Source organism: Penicillium angulare (assembly GCF_028827245.1).
Source record: "Penicillium angulare strain IBT 27051 chromosome Unknown utg000011l_segment0_segment0, whole genome shotgun sequence".
NCBI classification, from domain to species: Eukaryota; Fungi; Ascomycota; class Eurotiomycetes; order Eurotiales; family Aspergillaceae; genus Penicillium; species Penicillium angulare.
In genome coordinates, this window is record NW_026623170.1 from 950500 (window position 1) to 967776 (window position 17277).

General features: G+C 48.5%; 6 protein-coding genes across 6 annotated transcripts; 2 read left to right on the top strand and 4 right to left on the bottom strand.

Moving 5' to 3' along the window:
* Window positions 1-300: 300 nt before the first annotated feature.
* On the bottom strand, window positions 301-6452 carry N7478_012514 (putative filament-forming protein (Tpr/p270); the record flags this gene model as incomplete). The annotated part of the gene is made up of 2 exons (XM_056928728.1): window positions 301-6101; window positions 6161-6452. 2 exons carry the CDS (start codon window positions 6450-6452, stop codon window positions 301-303), a joined length of 6093 nt encoding a protein of 2030 aa, XP_056773286.1.
* A 1080-nt stretch (window positions 6453-7532) lies between these two features.
* Window positions 7533-8414, top strand: N7478_012515 (transcription factor TFIIE subunit TFA2; the record flags this gene model as incomplete). Its single annotated transcript, XM_056928729.1, has 1 exon — window positions 7533-8414. The coding sequence occupies one exon, from the start codon at window positions 7533-7535 to the stop codon at window positions 8412-8414; it is 882 nt and encodes a 293-aa protein (XP_056773287.1).
* A 481-nt stretch (window positions 8415-8895) lies between these two features.
* N7478_012516 (3,4-dihydroxy-2-butanone-4-phosphate synthase RIB3) lies at window positions 8896-9832 on the bottom strand (the record flags this gene model as incomplete). The annotated part of the gene is made up of 3 exons (XM_056928730.1): window positions 8896-9403; window positions 9553-9670; window positions 9775-9832. The coding sequence occupies 3 exons, from the start codon at window positions 9830-9832 to the stop codon at window positions 8896-8898; spliced, it is 684 nt and encodes a 227-aa protein (XP_056773288.1).
* A 744-nt stretch (window positions 9833-10576) lies between these two features.
* N7478_012517 (uncharacterized protein) lies at window positions 10577-12725 on the bottom strand (the record flags this gene model as incomplete). Its single annotated transcript, XM_056928731.1, has 2 exons — window positions 10577-12564; window positions 12683-12725. The coding sequence occupies 2 exons, from the start codon at window positions 12723-12725 to the stop codon at window positions 10577-10579; spliced, it is 2031 nt and encodes a 676-aa protein (XP_056773289.1).
* A 605-nt stretch (window positions 12726-13330) lies between these two features.
* N7478_012518 (uncharacterized protein) lies at window positions 13331-15012 on the bottom strand (the record flags this gene model as incomplete). The annotated part of the gene is made up of 2 exons (XM_056928732.1): window positions 13331-14852; window positions 14927-15012. 2 exons carry the CDS (start codon window positions 15010-15012, stop codon window positions 13331-13333), a joined length of 1608 nt encoding a protein of 535 aa, XP_056773290.1.
* Window positions 15013-16163: 1151 nt separating this feature from the next.
* Window positions 16164-16885, top strand: N7478_012519 (putative ubiquitin conjugating enzyme (UbcK); the record flags this gene model as incomplete). The annotated part of the gene is made up of 3 exons (XM_056928733.1): window positions 16164-16270; window positions 16384-16716; window positions 16783-16885. 3 exons carry the CDS (start codon window positions 16164-16166, stop codon window positions 16883-16885), a joined length of 543 nt encoding a protein of 180 aa, XP_056773291.1.
* Window positions 16886-17277: the final 392 nt, after the last annotated feature.

The window sequence follows — 17277 nt, forward strand, 5'->3', positions numbered from 1 at the left end:
CTTTGGTCCTTCAGTATTGGAGACATGTTATTGGTACATAGAGTTATGTTTCTATATTAAAATTTGTTTACAGGCAGCTTAGCAGCAGGAAAGTAATAAGTTAAGGCGAATTAGCGTTCATTGAAAGGCCTCGCAAAACGCCATCATAATGACTAGATACAGTAAAAAGAATGAGACAAAAGAAATCAAAATGATGTTTAAAGACTTCAAGCAGCGGCTATGAAGTACATAAAATGAAAAACAAATGCATAGGGCAACGTCACAATACACAAGTACAGTAGAACAAGCACCATTCGTCTCCTAGGATGAACCTCCTCCTCGAGCTTGACCACCTCCACCGCGCATGCGTTTCCCGCCAGTAGCGTCATTGGCTGTCGCATCCGAACCCTCTTCCCGAGATCGCTTATTGCCTGTGGGAATGAATTGACGGGCCTGTATATTCAATGCACCGCGAGTGGCGGCACCACCCTGGCCTTGGTTTTGGGGCCCAGCATTCTGTCCACGGCCACGACCCCGGCCTCGTTGAGCGCCACCGCCACGTTGGGTTTGAGGTTGAGCTTGTCCTTGTGCTTGCTGCTGATCGTTCTGTTGCTGAGCATGGCCCGATTGGTTTTGGGCGCCGCCACGACCACCACGCGCGCCTCGTGCAATTGGCAATCCTGACTGAAGGGCTCGGAGCATTCCAGGTGGAGTATTAGCTGGGGGCTTTGTTGGCAAAGAAGCAGGCTGCTTTCCTTGTTGGTCGTTTTGTTGTGTCGGCTGTTGTGTGGGTTGAGCATCACTCTCTTGCGCCACTGCTTGCACCTGCTCTTCGGTTGCCGGAGCGGGAACCGGAGCCGGAGCTGGAGCTGGAGTTGGAGCTTGAACGGGAGCTTGAGCTAGAGGTGCGGCTGTTTGGTTATTGGGCTGCACGGGGGTCGGAGCAGGAGATGCCGTAGGTGGTGTTACCTGTGCAGTAGCAGGGGCAGGGGATGCTGGAGCAGGTGAGGCTGCTGCGAGCGGTTTTGGCGCAGCAGGTGCAGGTCGTGCACTCTTGGCAACCTCCCAAACTTCAACAACGGGTTTCTGGGGTGTGTCTTGAGCTGCTTTTTGAACAACCTCGACCTTGGCCTGAGCAGACTTGAATCGAGTTTCGCCCATACTTAGACGAGCAGCGTATTTTTTGTCGTTCAATTCAACGGCAGATTTGACTTTCTCGCCAAGCTCTGCGTCATGAGCCTTCTTGAGGGCCTCTCGTTCTTCGTTGAATTTGGTTTCCATGGCTGCCAATGCTTCCTGGTTGACATTAGGTGAGCCCTGAGCTTGAGCTTGGGCTTGTACATTCGCCTTCTCCTTGGCCACCTGGGCAAGGATGTTGTTTCGCACAATAGTCCGAATAGTTGGGTTTTTGGCCACTAATTCTCGCGCTTGTGTGTCAGTCAAGTCGGGCATCACCCATGTCTTGGATGGCGTAGCGGGTGCAGTCGTAGCAGCTCCAGGTGAAGCAGGTGCAGCAGATGCATCAGGTACAGCAGGTGCATCAGGTGCAGCAGTTTGATCTCCAGTAGAAGAAAGCTTACTAATTTCTTGCTGATGGGCAGCACGAATTTCTGCTAGTTTGGCATTGCCAATCTCCTTCACCTTGTCGACACGCTCCTTGATCTTGGCTTGCAAATCGGCATCCTGGGCACTAAGAAGGCCATCCTTTTTGACCAAGGCAGCCTCCAAACGTTGGATCTTCTCTTCAAGCTCTTTGATCTTCTTTTCATCGCCAGGAACAGCAACGGAGGTTGTAGCGGTGGGGAACTGGGAAGCGGGGGTTGGGTTCACCGGGGCAGTCTCAGATGTTGCCTCGGGTATAGTTGTTGGGGCACTTGGCTCTGGAAGACCGGCTGCAGTGTCTGCAGCGGCGCCGGCAGCGGCGGCAGCTGCAGTAGAGGAATTGGCAAGACTGGCCTTGCAGCTCTCTAGCTCGGACTTTGTCTTACTGAGCTGCTCCTCAAGAGCTTCCTTCTCCTGCACGGCAACAGCCAATTCAGTGGCCTTGGCATTGACACGTCCAGAAAGGTCCCTAGAACGAGCCTTGAATTGTTCGCTAAGCTTGTTTCTTTGCTCCGACAGACGACTTGCAATATCAGCCTCGTGGTTTTGAATCTGAACCTCGATAGCCGCTTTCTGCGTTTGAATCTCATCTCGTGCTGCCGTAGCTTCGTCGCGTTCCGTCTCCAAAGAAGCGAGCTTTTCCTTGAGGGCCTCCATCTCAGCTGGATCCACACGATCGTACTTCTGAAGAATATTTTGGATACGTTGCTGGTACTGTTCACGATCCTTTTGTAGCAACTGAATCTCTCCATCCTTGGCTTCTAGATTGCCCTCCAATTCATAAATCTTAGTCTCCAGAGGCTCGATCTTCTCACGAAGCTCACTGAGCAGAGCAGTCTTCTCGGCAAGGGCAGTTTCTGTCGACTTGACCTGATTGCGGAGGGTGACACTGCTCTCACGGAAAAGGTTGAGCTCCTCGAGTGTCTCCATAAGCTTGTTATGGTTGAGGGCATTGTGTTCGGTATCGGCTGCAGCTCGTCGTTGCTGCTCAAGTTTGAGTCGGGTTTCATCGAGCTGAGATTGAGTATATTCGAATTGTTGGCGTAACCGCTTTCCTTCTTGTGTGGAGAGATGGTATTGAACTTCCACGATTTCTTTCTCTCGGCGCAGGAACTTGATGACTTCTTGAAGACCTTCCAGGTTTGGAGCGGACTGATCTTCACTGTTATCGTCATCTTCGGCGGCGGTTGTACGGTCACGCTGAAGAGAAGAAATTTGTGTGCTGATATTCTCAAGTTGGGTATGCAATACAGAGTTCTGGTGGAGGACTTCCTCACGGCGTTTATGCAACTCACTCATCTCACTCTCGTAACGAGCTCTTTGCTCTGCCCAACTCTCCTCCTTTTGACTCAAATCCTTCTTATAGGTTTCAGATTGTGTTCGCAATTCAACCATCTCAAGTTTGAGTTGATTGGCGTCAGCACGAACTGTTTGAAGGTTTTTGGCAGCTTCAGCATGCTTGACCAACTCAGTCTCATAGTTTTGTTGGGCGTGCTGAGCGATTTCAGCCTGAGCTTTCAGGTCCTCTTGGTGGAATTGCGCAGCGGCAATCTGTCTCTCGTTGTCATCCTTGAGGCGAGTGATTTCCGATTCCAACGTGGCTTTTTGGTCTTCCAAGTGTCGTGTAGCTTCACCTTGCTCATCACGCAGCTTCGAGATCTCGGTGCTGGTAGTTGAAAGCTCTTGGGAGATCTCCTCGATCCGAGTCTCAAGATCCTGGATCTTCTTATCCTTCTCTTCAATGAGGCGGTCGGTTTCCTCTCGGTAGAGTGCGTTAGTTTCGGCTTCCGCCTCCATGCGCTCTTCGGTTGATTGGCTGATACTTCTATATTCCTCAGCTTGCTCTTTCGCGTGAGCCAGCTCATTCTTGGCAAGGTCGAGGTCACGCTTGAGTTCAGAGACCTCAATTGCGAGTTCTTGCTCACGAGTCAGACCACTGCCATCCGCTGATTCTTGGGTAGCATCGGGAGCCTCGGCTGGGGCAGCAGATACGCTAGGGCGCGATTGAATAACTGAAAGACGCTCTTCGGCACTCTTGAGCTCGACAGTAAGCTCGTCCACGCGTGACTGTAGATGATCACGAGTGGTCTTGATAGCAACTAATTCCTCTCTGACTGAGCTGAGACTAGTCACCAGATCATCAATTCGTTTTTGACTTTGTTCGTGGTCATATTCACGACGCATAGAGGCCTTCTTCGACTCTTCCATCTCATCATTCAACTTCCGTTTAGTCGCCTGCAATTCAGATTCCAAAGTTTCCACACTAGATTGGAGTCTGCGGCGCGTATCACTGTCTGCATGTTCACGCTCATTGAGGATTGTCTGAAGGTTGGCGTTCAAGGAATCCAGTCGGCTACGCTCATTGCGCAAATTCTCTGCATCCTCAATCAATCTCTTTTCGATATTCTTCCAAAGATCCTTTTCAGCCTTCAAGTTTGCGTTCTCCCTTTGCAGACTATCGACTAAGCCCTTAGCTTCAACTAAGTCTTCAGCAGCCTGCTGGGTGCGAAGATCTTGACGGTTGGCGTTTTCGAATAAGGTCGAGTAGCGCTTAGAAAGGTCGCTATTTTCGGTCTTAAGCATGTTAAAGTTGCTTTGAAGGAGCTCGGCTCTCTGAGAAGCAGCAGCAAGCTGGCTGTTAGATCGGCTGACCTCGCTCAAGAGCTCGCTATTCTTGCGCGAAATTTCGTTGACTTGCTGGCGCAAAGCCTTGTGGTCTGTAGCTGTTTCCTCGCGGAAGGTGTCAAAGTGTGCTTGAACCTTGCGCAATAAATCAGCATAATCAGTCGAGTCTTTCGCTTGACTCTCAGAGATGGCCGGAGGAACAGCGCCAAGAGGCATTGACTGAGATAGTACGGAATTATCACCGATATTTTGTCTTCGGTGCATCAGCATACTGCGGAATGTATCACGCTCCTTAACGTAGCTCTTAGATTGAGCTAAGAGGTTGGCAACTTCGTCACGGTAAGTCTGCACGCGGACACGGAGGTCCTTGAGCTCTTCTGCCTCTTTCTGTCGTGTGGCACTCTTAACCTGGGCCTCTTCACCCTCCATCTTGTCGCCTAGTTCTCGGAGCATACGACGAAGAGTGACGTTTTGCTCTTGGAGATCGTGGAGATCTTTGAAAGTGGTCAAGTGCTGGCTAATGAAACGGCCAGTTGAGTTCAAGTCGACCGATGACTCTTCAATCTCCTGGCGAGCGATCTTTTCAAGTTCCTCACGATCATAGTCTTCGCCTTGCTTGGAAACTGCTACTTCGAGAACGAGGACCTTGACTTGAGAGCTCAGATCCCGGAGCTGTTGACGCAGAATGTCACCTTCACGAGCCAATCCTTCCACCTGGCCCTGCCATCTTCTTGCTTCCTTCGTTGCCTCATCACGCTCCTTGCCCGATGATTCAAGAAGTTGAGACATCTCCATCACAGCATGCTCAAGACGGCTGTGATCCGCACGCAGTTCGTCGATCTCTGGCTTGCTCGATTCAAGCTCTTGGACCATCTCGTCAAGAGTCGAGCGCAATTCTTGGCTAGCGCGTTGCTCAGCTGCAAGCAAGGATCGCATCTTGTCGTATTCAGTGTACATCTGAGTGAGTGTAAGCCCTCCCTTAGTTCGGGAGGCTCGTGGAGTGAAGGTGCTTCCTGGGGTTCCAGGTCGCATAGGCGTAGAAGGCGCCATGCCATTGATGGACCTGGCAGGGCTCATAGAACGGTTTCGAGCACCCTCAGATTCAAGTTGAGAGATGTTCAACTCAAGCTCGGCAACACGACGCTCAGCGGCCTCCTTATCATTATGTTCAGACTCAATCTCAATGCGTAGGCGAGAAATTTCTTCAGCTGCATCAGCAGTGGCCTTCTCCAAAGACAGTTGACATTCTTGGGCACGCTGCTTGGCGTTCTGTGCAGCAGAGCCTTGGAGCTCAGCAAGTCGATTGGCGCTGTCGAGCTCATTGCGGAAAGATTCTGCCGCCTGGATAGCCTCCTCCTTCAATTGTTGAATGCTTGACAAAGATTCTTCGTATCGCTGCTCGGTTTCGTCCAGTCGACTCTTCAACGAATTTTCGCTGCGGCGTAGCGCATCAATGGTAGAGTTGGTCTCCTCATTTTCACGTTGAAGCTCAGAGATACGGGCGTTCTTCTCCTTTCGGAACTTGATGTGGTCGGCGTTCTTAGTCTTCAATTCAGTCTCAAACCATTCGTTGTTTTTCTTGGTAAGATCCAGCTCTTGTTGAAGGCTTTGTTCGCGGAACCGTGCACTAGCGGATGCAGAGTTGGCGTTTTGAAGATTCTGTTCGGCGGTCGAAAGTTCGCGGCGTAGTTCGATGGTCTTCTTGTGCTGTGAAGACAGCTCCTCGGCGAGTTTGTCATGTGCACTGGATTTGGACTCTAGTAAACGGAGTGTGTCGCGGTTTGATTCTTCGAGGGAGGAGATGCGCGATTTCAAGGAGCTCACTTCGCCCTCGTTGGAGGTGGAGGATGATTTGAGAGTCGAAATCTCAGCTTCTAGTGTAGAGCATGTCGTTTCTGTCGCCAATGTCAGTCATTGTGAGGTCAGAATCAAAAGTTCACTAAGAACAATTTACCAGCTTCGTGAAGTTTCTTTCGTAAATCTTCAACTTCAGTATGACCCTTCTCCACTGTCCCTTTCAGCACCTTGATCTTAGACTCGTTACTACGCACTGCATTCTCAAGCTCGACCTCCAAACGGAGCTTATCAGACTTGAGCTCGTCGTATTCGTGCGCCTTTGTTGTAATGGATTGAAGAAGCTGGTTGATGAGGCCAGCCGTGGGAGCCTCAACGAGTGATGAAAGGGCGGTCTCAGACAAAGAGAAATGTGATGATAGGTAAGGAAAGTCAATTGCAGTTTCGGCCATGATGGGCGAGAAAAGAAGCAGCTAGAGCTGCGAGTTTCTAGTGGCCTTGTATCGGTTTGGGTAGCTCACTCGTCGTTTCAAGGTTTCTGGAACGCGCTGCGAACAGCTCTGGGAGTATACACAGCGCCGCCAGTAAAGGCCTAGGCCATGGCGAGAACTAGAAAAGAGTGGAATGAGACAATAAGACGAGATGCGACGCAAGAAAAAGAAGTTGGAAATCAATTGCGTTGGGGAGAGCAAGGTCAAAAGCGAGATGCTGCCGTGCCGCGACGAGCATTGGGTTGCGTTCGTCAAAGGCGGCAGCCGGCTCTGACATCACATGACCGTCGTAGTTATGGGGGCCCATAGCGATCATCGGAAAGAAACTCATCTTTGCCTGTTTTTGCCTGGCAGAAAATCACGAAGCCTGCCATACAATGACTTCGGGTTCTATTTAGGCCCGTGGCATATCGCCAAGTTAAGCTTCAATCCTGCTATGTTAAGGTATATCTTCAAGATGTTATCTTTCTTTCTTTTCGAATGAACTTACTAGTAAAATTCAGGATACTTCGAAAACCCACATTTCTCCATTTGCGTTTCTATATATTCTTCCAATCATTTTTCCACTTGTCTTTCCAATCGTCTTTCAAATCATTTTCTGATTATCCTACTAATTCTCTTTCTGGTCGTCCTTCCATATTGTTTCTTATCGATGTAGAGCTTACAGTACAGTTAGCGGTGTAATAGGCGGTAAAGGCTAACTGTGCCCAAGGGTTTTTTTCCCGATGATCGCTATGGGCCCCCGTAGACCGTCCGTCCCATTTCTTTGGAGCCTCCGACCTCTTGAAGTTTCCCGTCTTAAACTCACCACACCCTTTGCCTGGCTTACTGCAACAGAGCAAGGCGACCAACTCGCAGGTCATATCTGCATTCGTCACATCTTTGCTCAGAGCCGATCCACGCTGTGCTTTATTGCACCGCTCGAAGACCTCTTATGATCGCCGATTAAATCTGAGCTCGATTCAGCTCCCAGCGACTCACCTTTCTCAATCCTCCCATCTCGACTACCTCGTCTGGGTTTATCCCATCATCTCCGCCATCATGTCCTACCTTCAAAACCAGCTCAAGAACTTCAACGCCAGCGTTATGGAATCCGCGAACCGCATGCCTCAGCAGAGGCGAATGGGCGGTAACCAGCCTGCGTCCGGCACCAGCTCACAAGTCCCATCCTCCGCGCCGACCCCACCTTCCTCGACCGATCTGAAGAAGAAGAGACATGATCCCGATATCGTCTACTCTCAGCCAGCGAACACTGGCACGGGTAAGGATATCATGACCCAGGTGCTTTTTGCGATCGAACACATGAAGAACAAGGGCGTGCCTCTCAGATTCAGCGATATCATATCATATCTGTCTCTTCAGCACCGTGCACACGACCAAGGCTATGTCCAGGCACTCCGGAGCATTCTGCGAATGCACGAAAAGGTCGAATATGACCCAAGCGGCGCAGACGGCGAAGGCACCTTTGCCTTTCGTCCCCCTCACAACATTCGTAACCCGGAACAACTGCTTCAAAAGCTACAGGCCCAAACAACTGCAGCTGGAATGAGCGTTCGGGAGCTTCGAGAGGGATGGCCGAATGTCGAGGAGTCTATCAATACTATGGAGAAAGAGGGGAAGTTGCTTGTCACTCGAAACAAAAAGGATGATCACGCCAAAATGATTTGGGCAAATGACCCGTCGTTGATCGAGAACTTTGATACCGAGTTCAAGGCTATTTGGGAGAAGATCAAAATTCCGGATGCGCAGGCTGTGAAGGAGGCTTTGGAAAAAGCAGGTATTACCCCAACCAACAAAAACAAGGTTGTCAAGGCTCGTCCTAAAGTTGAGAAGTCTAAGCCCAAGAAGCCTCGACGGAGTGGGAAGACGACCAATACCCACATGATGAGCATTCTCCGCGATTACTCACACCTGAAACGGTGATCATTTCGCCTTCAAGTTTTTTTTCTGCATTGCATCGGCGTTTTGCTTCTTTTCTTCCTAAATTTGATAGATACCCAAAACCAACAAATGAAATGCTTGAGTTACTGGAATTTTCCAAAGTATTTGCATACATGTAACAATCGAGTTTATATAAATCTGTAAATACTAGTCTCTGTGAATGCTGCTATAGAAGCTGCTATAGAAGCTGCTAGTTGCGCCAAGGCACACATGCTTACATGCTATGTATTCCTTCAAGTATGTAGATCACTAAGACCTCGAGTGATTCCAGGGTTAAACTTTGAACTACACATACCTGCCATCTCACAGTATACGGGCATATTTCAATAATTCTCATAGTCTAAGACTTTTAGTAATTCATCTAAAAAGGTATCCAGAAGAACAGCTAAGAAGTAGATAGGTACAAAAGAAAAAATATACAACGCATCAAATCAAACCAAACCCAACAACCCCCCAAAACTTCTTAATGCGTCCCATTCTTCTCACTCTTATCCAAATAACTAACCAAATCCTCAATCGTACAAACCTTAATCCCCCACTGCTTCCCAAACGCCAAACAAGCATCCCTCCGCATCATCCCATTATCACCCCCAATCTCCGCAACCCCCTCAACAACCTCACCACCCTCAACAAGCTCAGCAATCACACCCGCAGGCACCTTTCCAGCTAGCCGACAGAAATCAACTGCCGCCTCGGTATGGCCCTTACGCTCCCGAACCCCACCAGCACGTGCCTGGAGCGGGATGATATGGCCCGGACGACGGAATGAGTCAATCTGCGCGGAGGGGGAGGCAAGAGTGCGGCAAGTTAGGGCGCGGTCTTGCGCGGAGATTCCAGTTGTTACGCTGTCGTCGGCGGAGTCGATTGTTACGGTGTATGCTGTGCCCTTTGGATCGGCGTTTTCGGTTACCATTTGGGGGAGGGCGAGGCGGGTTGCTAGGTCTGGGGTTATGGGGGCGCATATTAAGCCGCTGGTTGTGAGGTGGTTAGTATTTTTTTATCATTGGAGTTTTGTTTTTGGTTTGAGAAACGATCAGGGTAGAGAGGAGCTTTGTATAGATGCTATTTGGGGAGGGAAGCCGAGATTTGCCGAGACAGATACAAGCTTGGATTTGCTTACCTTGTATGGCGCACCAAGAATGCCATTTGGGCTGCGGTGATGGAATCAGCGGCAATTATGAGATCGCCTTCATTTTCGCGGTCTGTGTCGTCGAGGACAACAATGAATTCCCCATTCTCTGTGGTGTGGTGAGTCACTGTTAGCTAAATCATTCAATTGAGCCATGTAAAAGACTGATGCGTAAATCCAAGAAGGTGACGAAGTGCACTGAGATCAACTCACTAAAGGCAATGATGGTATCCTCAATGGAATCAAATACTGGGTCTGTAGAGGCAGGCATCCTGACTGAATGCGGGTATGGTATGGATATGGAGTAATTTGCCCCTCACTGCAATTGTGAGATTGAATTGAAGAGTGTATTGGTGAATAAGAATTGCGATGCGATGCGAGGTAGATAAATAAAAATCTCTTGAAATCACGCAAAAGAAAAGTGAAAAGGAAAAGAAAAGTATTAGGAATATTTGCCTTCGGTAAAAGTCCGTAATCGCTGACAAGCCTATTAGAAATGCTCGTGATAATCATCGGACGCGGGGAGCCGGGCGGTGAAGGCGCAACGGGCGTTCGAATCGGAAGGCGGAAGACGCGGCCAAAGCGCAATGCTCGGAGCCTCGGATGTATACTTCTCACTTGGGTCCGGATTAGTCATAGAATGGCTGGAGTCTTTTAGCTTAATAAAGGGAAAAGAAAGGAAAGGAAGAAGCGGAAAATGGAGCTAATTGTTGTTTTGAAATGTGGGAAACTGTGTGCATTGAAGCCGGGTGTCCACTCTTTACTAAACTAGGTAGAATCCACGAGGTACCTGCTTCAGATATATGCATGTAATATTGAGCTTTGGGAAAAGCAAAGAAAATTGAAGATCAATGGAAACTGGCAGACGGCTAAATCGGTAGAAGTTTATATGCTTCTAGGAAATGTGTTGGATGCGAAGGCGGCAGATGAAATAACCATTTATCAAGACCAAAAATTCACGAGGACCACAAACCCAAAGGATAACGCCAAATATTAACTCAAAGGATGAAATAAATTAGCCCATGCTCTCTGTCCCCATCCATCTGACTTCATCAGCTTGTATCTCAAGCGCCCGACGCATAGTCTCTTCATATCTCCGTTCTTTCTCCCATTCATCTCGTTGTTTGAGACGCATAGCTTGACGAGTCTCTTCATCAACCTCAGCATGCATGAAAACATCATCGTCAACATCAACATCCTCTTCTTCAATGTCCAGGTCTGCCGGGATAGAAAACTTGATTCGTCCAATCCGCTCTCCTGTCCAAACCAGCAGTTCATCACCAGTAAGATTCCCACCCGTTGGAAGGATTTTCCGCGCAACTTCACTGCTTGTATTCCCTTGTTCAGAACTCGGCCATAGTCCACGAGGTTGTGGGGATTGGTTCCCAGTTCTAGCTCCAGATTGTCCGGATATGAATGAGTCGCTGCATCTAGAATGTGAAACTGCTGGTTCGGATGTATTTATGTTCCAGCGACGGACTTCTGTGCGGCCGTTTCGCTCTACCCATTTGATATTTCCTTCGGAATCTGAGTAGACGAGGCGGTTTCCATGGGATGCGACGGATAGAAGCTTGGAGCTGGCTGCACTTTGTCGATTCTTATGTCGTGGTGTTAGGGTAGATGACCTATCCGATGGGTTGGTTTCGGAGTTTCGGGAGGACGAGCTTAGGTCGTATAGCTCGAGGGATCCTCTACCATTGTAGTCACCACATGCTACAACAGTATGTGATGCAGGGTAATCCGAGTCTTTGAAGACAGGGAATCGAGGCTCTGGGGCAGATGTAAGGCCGCAGAGACGGCCGCCAGAGTGAACTGTACTTTGCAGGCGGGGGAAAAACCGACGATCATAACAGAGAATGCTAGGGAAGCGGCCAGCGAGAAGAATACTATTTACATTCGGGGCGGGTGGGTGAAGGATAGAAAGAGGACCGGGTTGAAATAGCGGGGCATAGTTAGTATCATCTGAGGGTCCGGGACTGCGAATTCGATGGGGAGGCAGTCCATTTGGTTGTAGCTTTAACAATGGCGAGTCTGGATGAGGAAATATGTTCAACTCAGCAAGGGATGAGACTGAATTCTTCTCACAGCGCAAACTGATCGCCTCCTCTTCTTCAGTGGCAGATAGTCTGGAGTCGTATATTTGTAGACTCAGTGTGGTGGCTAGGGTTAGTGGAACAGAATAATCGGTTTCCTGTGAGAGGGCAAAGATGGACCATGGATAACGCTGCTGCGAAATCACCTTCAAAGTCTCTAGATCAACTTCATTGAGGACATTCCCAATAGCAAGATACGCTCGATGCCGAAAAGAGTCTACACTCACACCCTCTCCAAGGTTGATAAAGTCCAGCGATGATTTGGAAGGAGACAGTTCTCTGCGTCGAGAAAGGTTCTTCATGAGCAGACCTGGTTCACTCACGCCAAGAATGTCTCCTTTGCTTGATTGCGAGTCGCCAGTATGAGAGTGATTGAGATCCCAAATACAAACACTTCCGTCTTCAAGCGGGGCGACAACTTTATTTCGTCTGGCTGAGCTCCAGTCTCTTAGCAACCCCATGCCTTTAATCTCATGGTGGGTATGCCTTCGACCTTCACCCTTGTGAGCCACAGGTTGCTGAACCCATGATAAAGACATGGGCCCATGACGGGCAATATATTCCGAGTACCAATCGACATGTTCCCCTTCAATGGACGAGTCCCACTCCGACGCCGCCCTTGATCTCTCACTCAACGACACACCCCTCGACTCGTCCAGCAAAACATCGTTCGGCTGTGGCGCAGGTGGTTGAATAAGATCACGCAAAGAGCTCTGACCCAATGTACTCAACGATGTACTAGTGGGATGATTGAGGAGGCTCTCGGTCGTCCGACCTACATTGCGATGAGGATGTAGGGCAGCCCATGAATATTCATGACAGTGTAATTTCCATAAATTATTGTCGCGGGCAAGATCGAATAATTTTTTCGAGACTGATTGAAGCTGCACCTTCTCGGTCGGAGTGAGAACTGGTTATCGTGGACTTTATCAGCGGGCGGGGTCACGGTTTTCTCTAGATGTTTGTGTTGCATAAAGGAATGCATGTAGGTGCGGGGAGATGTTCGGGGGAGGGTCGGCGGCGCTTACGGTCGATGATTTTGGTTAGGATCTCTACCGGCAGCTTGTCCATGAGGGAGACTTTGGATATTGTAGCATCGGGGGCATACAACAAGAGACAAGGGGATTCTGAGTGGAGTTGTTTTGTTTCGCATGAAGAAAGTTCCAGCCGCTTTCCCCGCGATCTGCAGTAGGTATCACGTGGCCCAGTACGGGCAGTGAGTGAGGAGTATGGTGGATTTATTTTCTAAAGCTTCGTCTTTATGAAAGGTTAGACGTTACTGAACCTAAATCGCCGCATATGCAGGGCTCAGATTCCGGAGCTTGCATATATGGTCCTGTTAGTACATAACGCTAGCAAAGGTAATATCAATTGGCTGTATAGCTGTGGATAGGTTGACAAAAGTCCCCGGATATGATTTCCAGATCTAAATAACAATGAAATAACGAAGTCTATGAGATAAAAAAAAACCCAAATATATACAGTAAACAGTACACAAAGATTGAGACACCCTTGATCTGTGGTTGTCTTGTTTTAACCAGGGAGTTTGTATACCCCACAGAAAACGCCCAGCCATAAAGTGTTCCCCCACCAAGTCGTAGTGGTCATCAGGGACATCAATCCAACAGATTATGCATTAAAAGCCAAGCGTAAAACAATTATAGTACAAGTTGAGATCATTCATCGGGTTTGAAAACCGCATCCTTGCAAAGAATAGTCACCTTTTTGAAGAAGCGGCGCCATTCCAACGGGTCACCTTTGACCTTGACAAATTCAACTTCAAATATACCCTCTGAGACACACTCAATGAGTACTTTGCCCTGAAGTTGACACAAGCGGCCATCTTTCGTAACCACACGGATCATTGCGGATGTATCTCCAGCACTGACAGCAGGCACAGATGGGACGGGAACCCCAAGCCGATGAAGAGCTTCGCAAATGAGAGGGACAAGAAGCTTGAGCTCCCAAGCCGAGTAAAATCGGGTCATGGAACGAGAAGGAATAATGTCCTGGAACTTCTGGGCATTTTGCGTTCGGCTTACCGGCACGGATGGCTGCTGGGAAAATTGGGACATGGATGGCTCGTCCTCCAAGTGGTTGGCCGCTGCAGCATCTTGAGTATTATATAGTTTCCCGGTTGGTTGGGTAGAGGAGAAGGCACCAGAAGGCACATTTGGCGCATCCCAGTCCATGACTACCCCACCACCCAGCATTTCAGGTTGTGTAGATGAGAACCCCGAGCCGTCGCCATCCATATCCACATCCATATCCATTGCGTCAAAGCTTCGACTAGCGCCTTTCCGTTTCTGGGAAAGTGGATCTTGACTAAAATCGATATGCAAAGATTCAAACATAGATGTCGCAAGATTGATAGGATCTCGTAGCTTCCCATCGGCCGACAGGAATTTATTTGATCGTGTATACCACGGGTGTCTGCGGACATCTTCCAGCGAGAACCGATTTTTGGGATCAACTGTCAACATGCCTCTCAGCAAAGAGAGAGTAGCAGCAGGAAGCTTCTGCCATAGCTCATCTGTTGTACGTGAATTCTTGGCCCGGTATTCGTGAAACTCATAGCTATCATCAGTTGGACTATCCCACGGCGTATTACCCGCTAACAAGACGAAAAGGACAATTCCGCAAGACCAGATATCAACCAAGTCTGGATGGTACCCGGATCCTTTCGTTTGGCCTCGAGTACTGCAAGTGATCACCTCAGGCGCGATATATGGTGGGCTACCACAGAATGTGGAAGATAATTTTCTAGACCCCTTGTATTCGAATAGCGCTGCCAGACCAAAATCCGCGATCTTCAAATTACCGTCTGAGGTCAGAAGCATATTCTCTGGTTTGATATCTCGATGCCCAACACCCTTGGAATGCATAAAGCTCACAGCGCTGACGAGTTGTGAGAAGTAAACGTGGGCAATGTCTTCTCCGACACCCTCATCAGCCTCGATTTTATCGAAGAGATCTCCTCCCTCGGCCAATTCCATGGCAATCCACCGCCAGATGGAATCTTCGCCTGTTTGGAAAAAGCTGATGATATTATTATGTCCGGTGACATGCTTGTGCACAGATACTTCTAGTGCTAGCTGTCTGGCGCTGATCTTGCCATGTTTTGCGGCATATTCCTTGTGAATGTATTTGACGGCGAAAACGGGGTTATCGGTGTCTAAGGGACAAGCTTTCTTGATACTATACGGAATGAGAAAAAAAAGTTAAATTAGGATTTTGATATGCGTTGATTGTAAAAGTCATGGTTGACTCACCAGGCATAGGCACCTTGACCAATTGTCTTTGAGACAATGCGGAAAGGTACGTCGTTGGGCAGAGGAGCCAACTGTGAGTGCTGCATTTTAGGCACCGAGTATCACAGGAGATGGATGGCTTTAGGACCTTGACAAGATCAGATGAAAGCACGCATTTCAATCGAATAGGATGGCTTGGAAGGGAGATGCAAGGGCAGTGAAGCGCGCCGAGCGGGACGCGAGCGCGGGGCGCCACTTAGACCTGTTCGGGAAATTTGTTGATTCTGCCTAGACATGGTATCTTATTATCTTATCTACGGGATACAATCATGATTATGGAGTTATACTGATTAAAGTTAAATGGTATTGGACTAGAATATAGAAAGAAAAAACTTTGTTTGGGACCAACCTGGTCTCTTAAGCCCCAGATTGATATCTGATCGATCTGTTGCATCTGACCCGCATGTTGGTTCCCCTCCAGATCGCACTAGTTGGTCCCATAGTATTAGATGGGATCAACCTATGATGTATAGACTCGAACTGTCTATCTTATGTATCCATAAATTTGATTCAAACTATAATTATACCAGCAAAACCCGCAATGACTCTCAATGACTCTCAATTAATTTTTATGATAAGTCTGTGGTTACTGCAAGGCTACCTACCGGTCTCATGCATACATAGTACATGTACATCATAGCCCAATATGAGATAGATATGAACACGAACTCCAGGATCTACACTATATTTATTTATTTTGAAATCCTCCAGAGAATACTTGAACATCAGATCAATGAATTTGAATTTACTGATCCCCCACCCCAAGGTCTATGATAAATAATCAGACTTATTTGTTTCGTTTGATTGCGCTAAGCGGGGAACGATGGTTGCCCGGCAAAGAGCCCAAAAGTAAACAGAGAGAAACACCGCAGTTTCTCTCTCCCCATTCGTCTGCTTTGTCTTCCTCTTTCTCCTCTTTCACCAACACAATCCTCCGCACCCTCCTCATTGGTTTCGTCTTGAAATATCCGAACTTCTTTTTGAACTATATTACCATCTTCATTTTTTCCCACTCAAATCCTCCCGCCTACCTCTTCCTACCGTGGTCACTGGTGGGTCTGCTGTTTTCGGATCCGTCGACATTCCAGATAGCAACCCTCGTGCTACAGTTACTCGCATTCCAACCACGGCCCGGAATCCGCGGAATTGTCAAGATCACTTCTGTTTTAAAGATCTCCTAGCTGGACCCTCTCTCATAATGGACTACACCATGGAAGATACCCAGAACTCAGCCCCAGACGCATTGGAAGCTACCAAGCTGAATTCCACCACCCAACGCAATGACACGCAGAGCGTCACTAAGCGGTTAGTACCTGATACCCCTGCATGATGCCTAGACCTACAGCTAGGTCTAGCTCCAGGACTTTTACCGCCAAGTTCCAATGATGAACTAACCCGCGTCTTTCTTCTTTCTTTAGCCTGCAAGCTGAGTTGATGCAGCTCATGCTCTCCCCATCACCTGGTATCTCCGCTTTCCCCGATGCCGATGGTAACCTCCTCTCCTGGACGGCGACTATCACCGGTCCGACCGAGACTCCCTACGATGGCTTGACTTTAAAACTCTCCTTCGCCTTTCCCAACAACTACCCCTACTCGCCTCCGACGGTCCTATTCAAAACCCCAATCTACCATCCTAATGTCGACTTCTCGGGCCGGATCTGTCTGGATATTCTGAAGGACAAATGGAGTGCCGTATACAATGTGCAGAGTGTGTTGTTGAGCTTGCAAAGTCTTCTCGGCGAGCCGAACAAGTAAGTAGCTTCATCAAGACACTTGACTCGAATTAGAGATGGAATACATACTAACTATACACACAGTGCGAGCCCACTGAACGCTCAAGCAGCTGAAATCTGGGACTCCGACCAAGAAGAATTCAAGCGTCACGTATTGGCAAGACACAAGGATCTGGACGATGACTAAATTCGCATATCACGTTTGAAAATGCGTTGGGCATCGGTCGGCGAGCGGGATCATCCCCTCCCAATCCACTGGATTGGTGAGATTGATGCGGGACGAATGCATACTGGCCGGTCCATTGGGAATGGAGTTTTTTTTAATGCTTGGGGGTTCGTTGCCATCGGTTTCTTTTCTGGCTTGTTATCTTTATTTCACGCATTCAAGTACAGGCGTGTGCGGCCCTGGGTCTGCAATTGTAACCTTTTGTCTGTTTCATTCTGAACGAGTCCATCCGTCTTTGTCATACGTTTGTTATAGGTTGAGTCTGATGAGATTAAGGACAGTGAAATTTTACATCACCCTATATGTTTCATATATGAAGGTCAATCTGGAACTGCACATGTAGAATAAGCCGC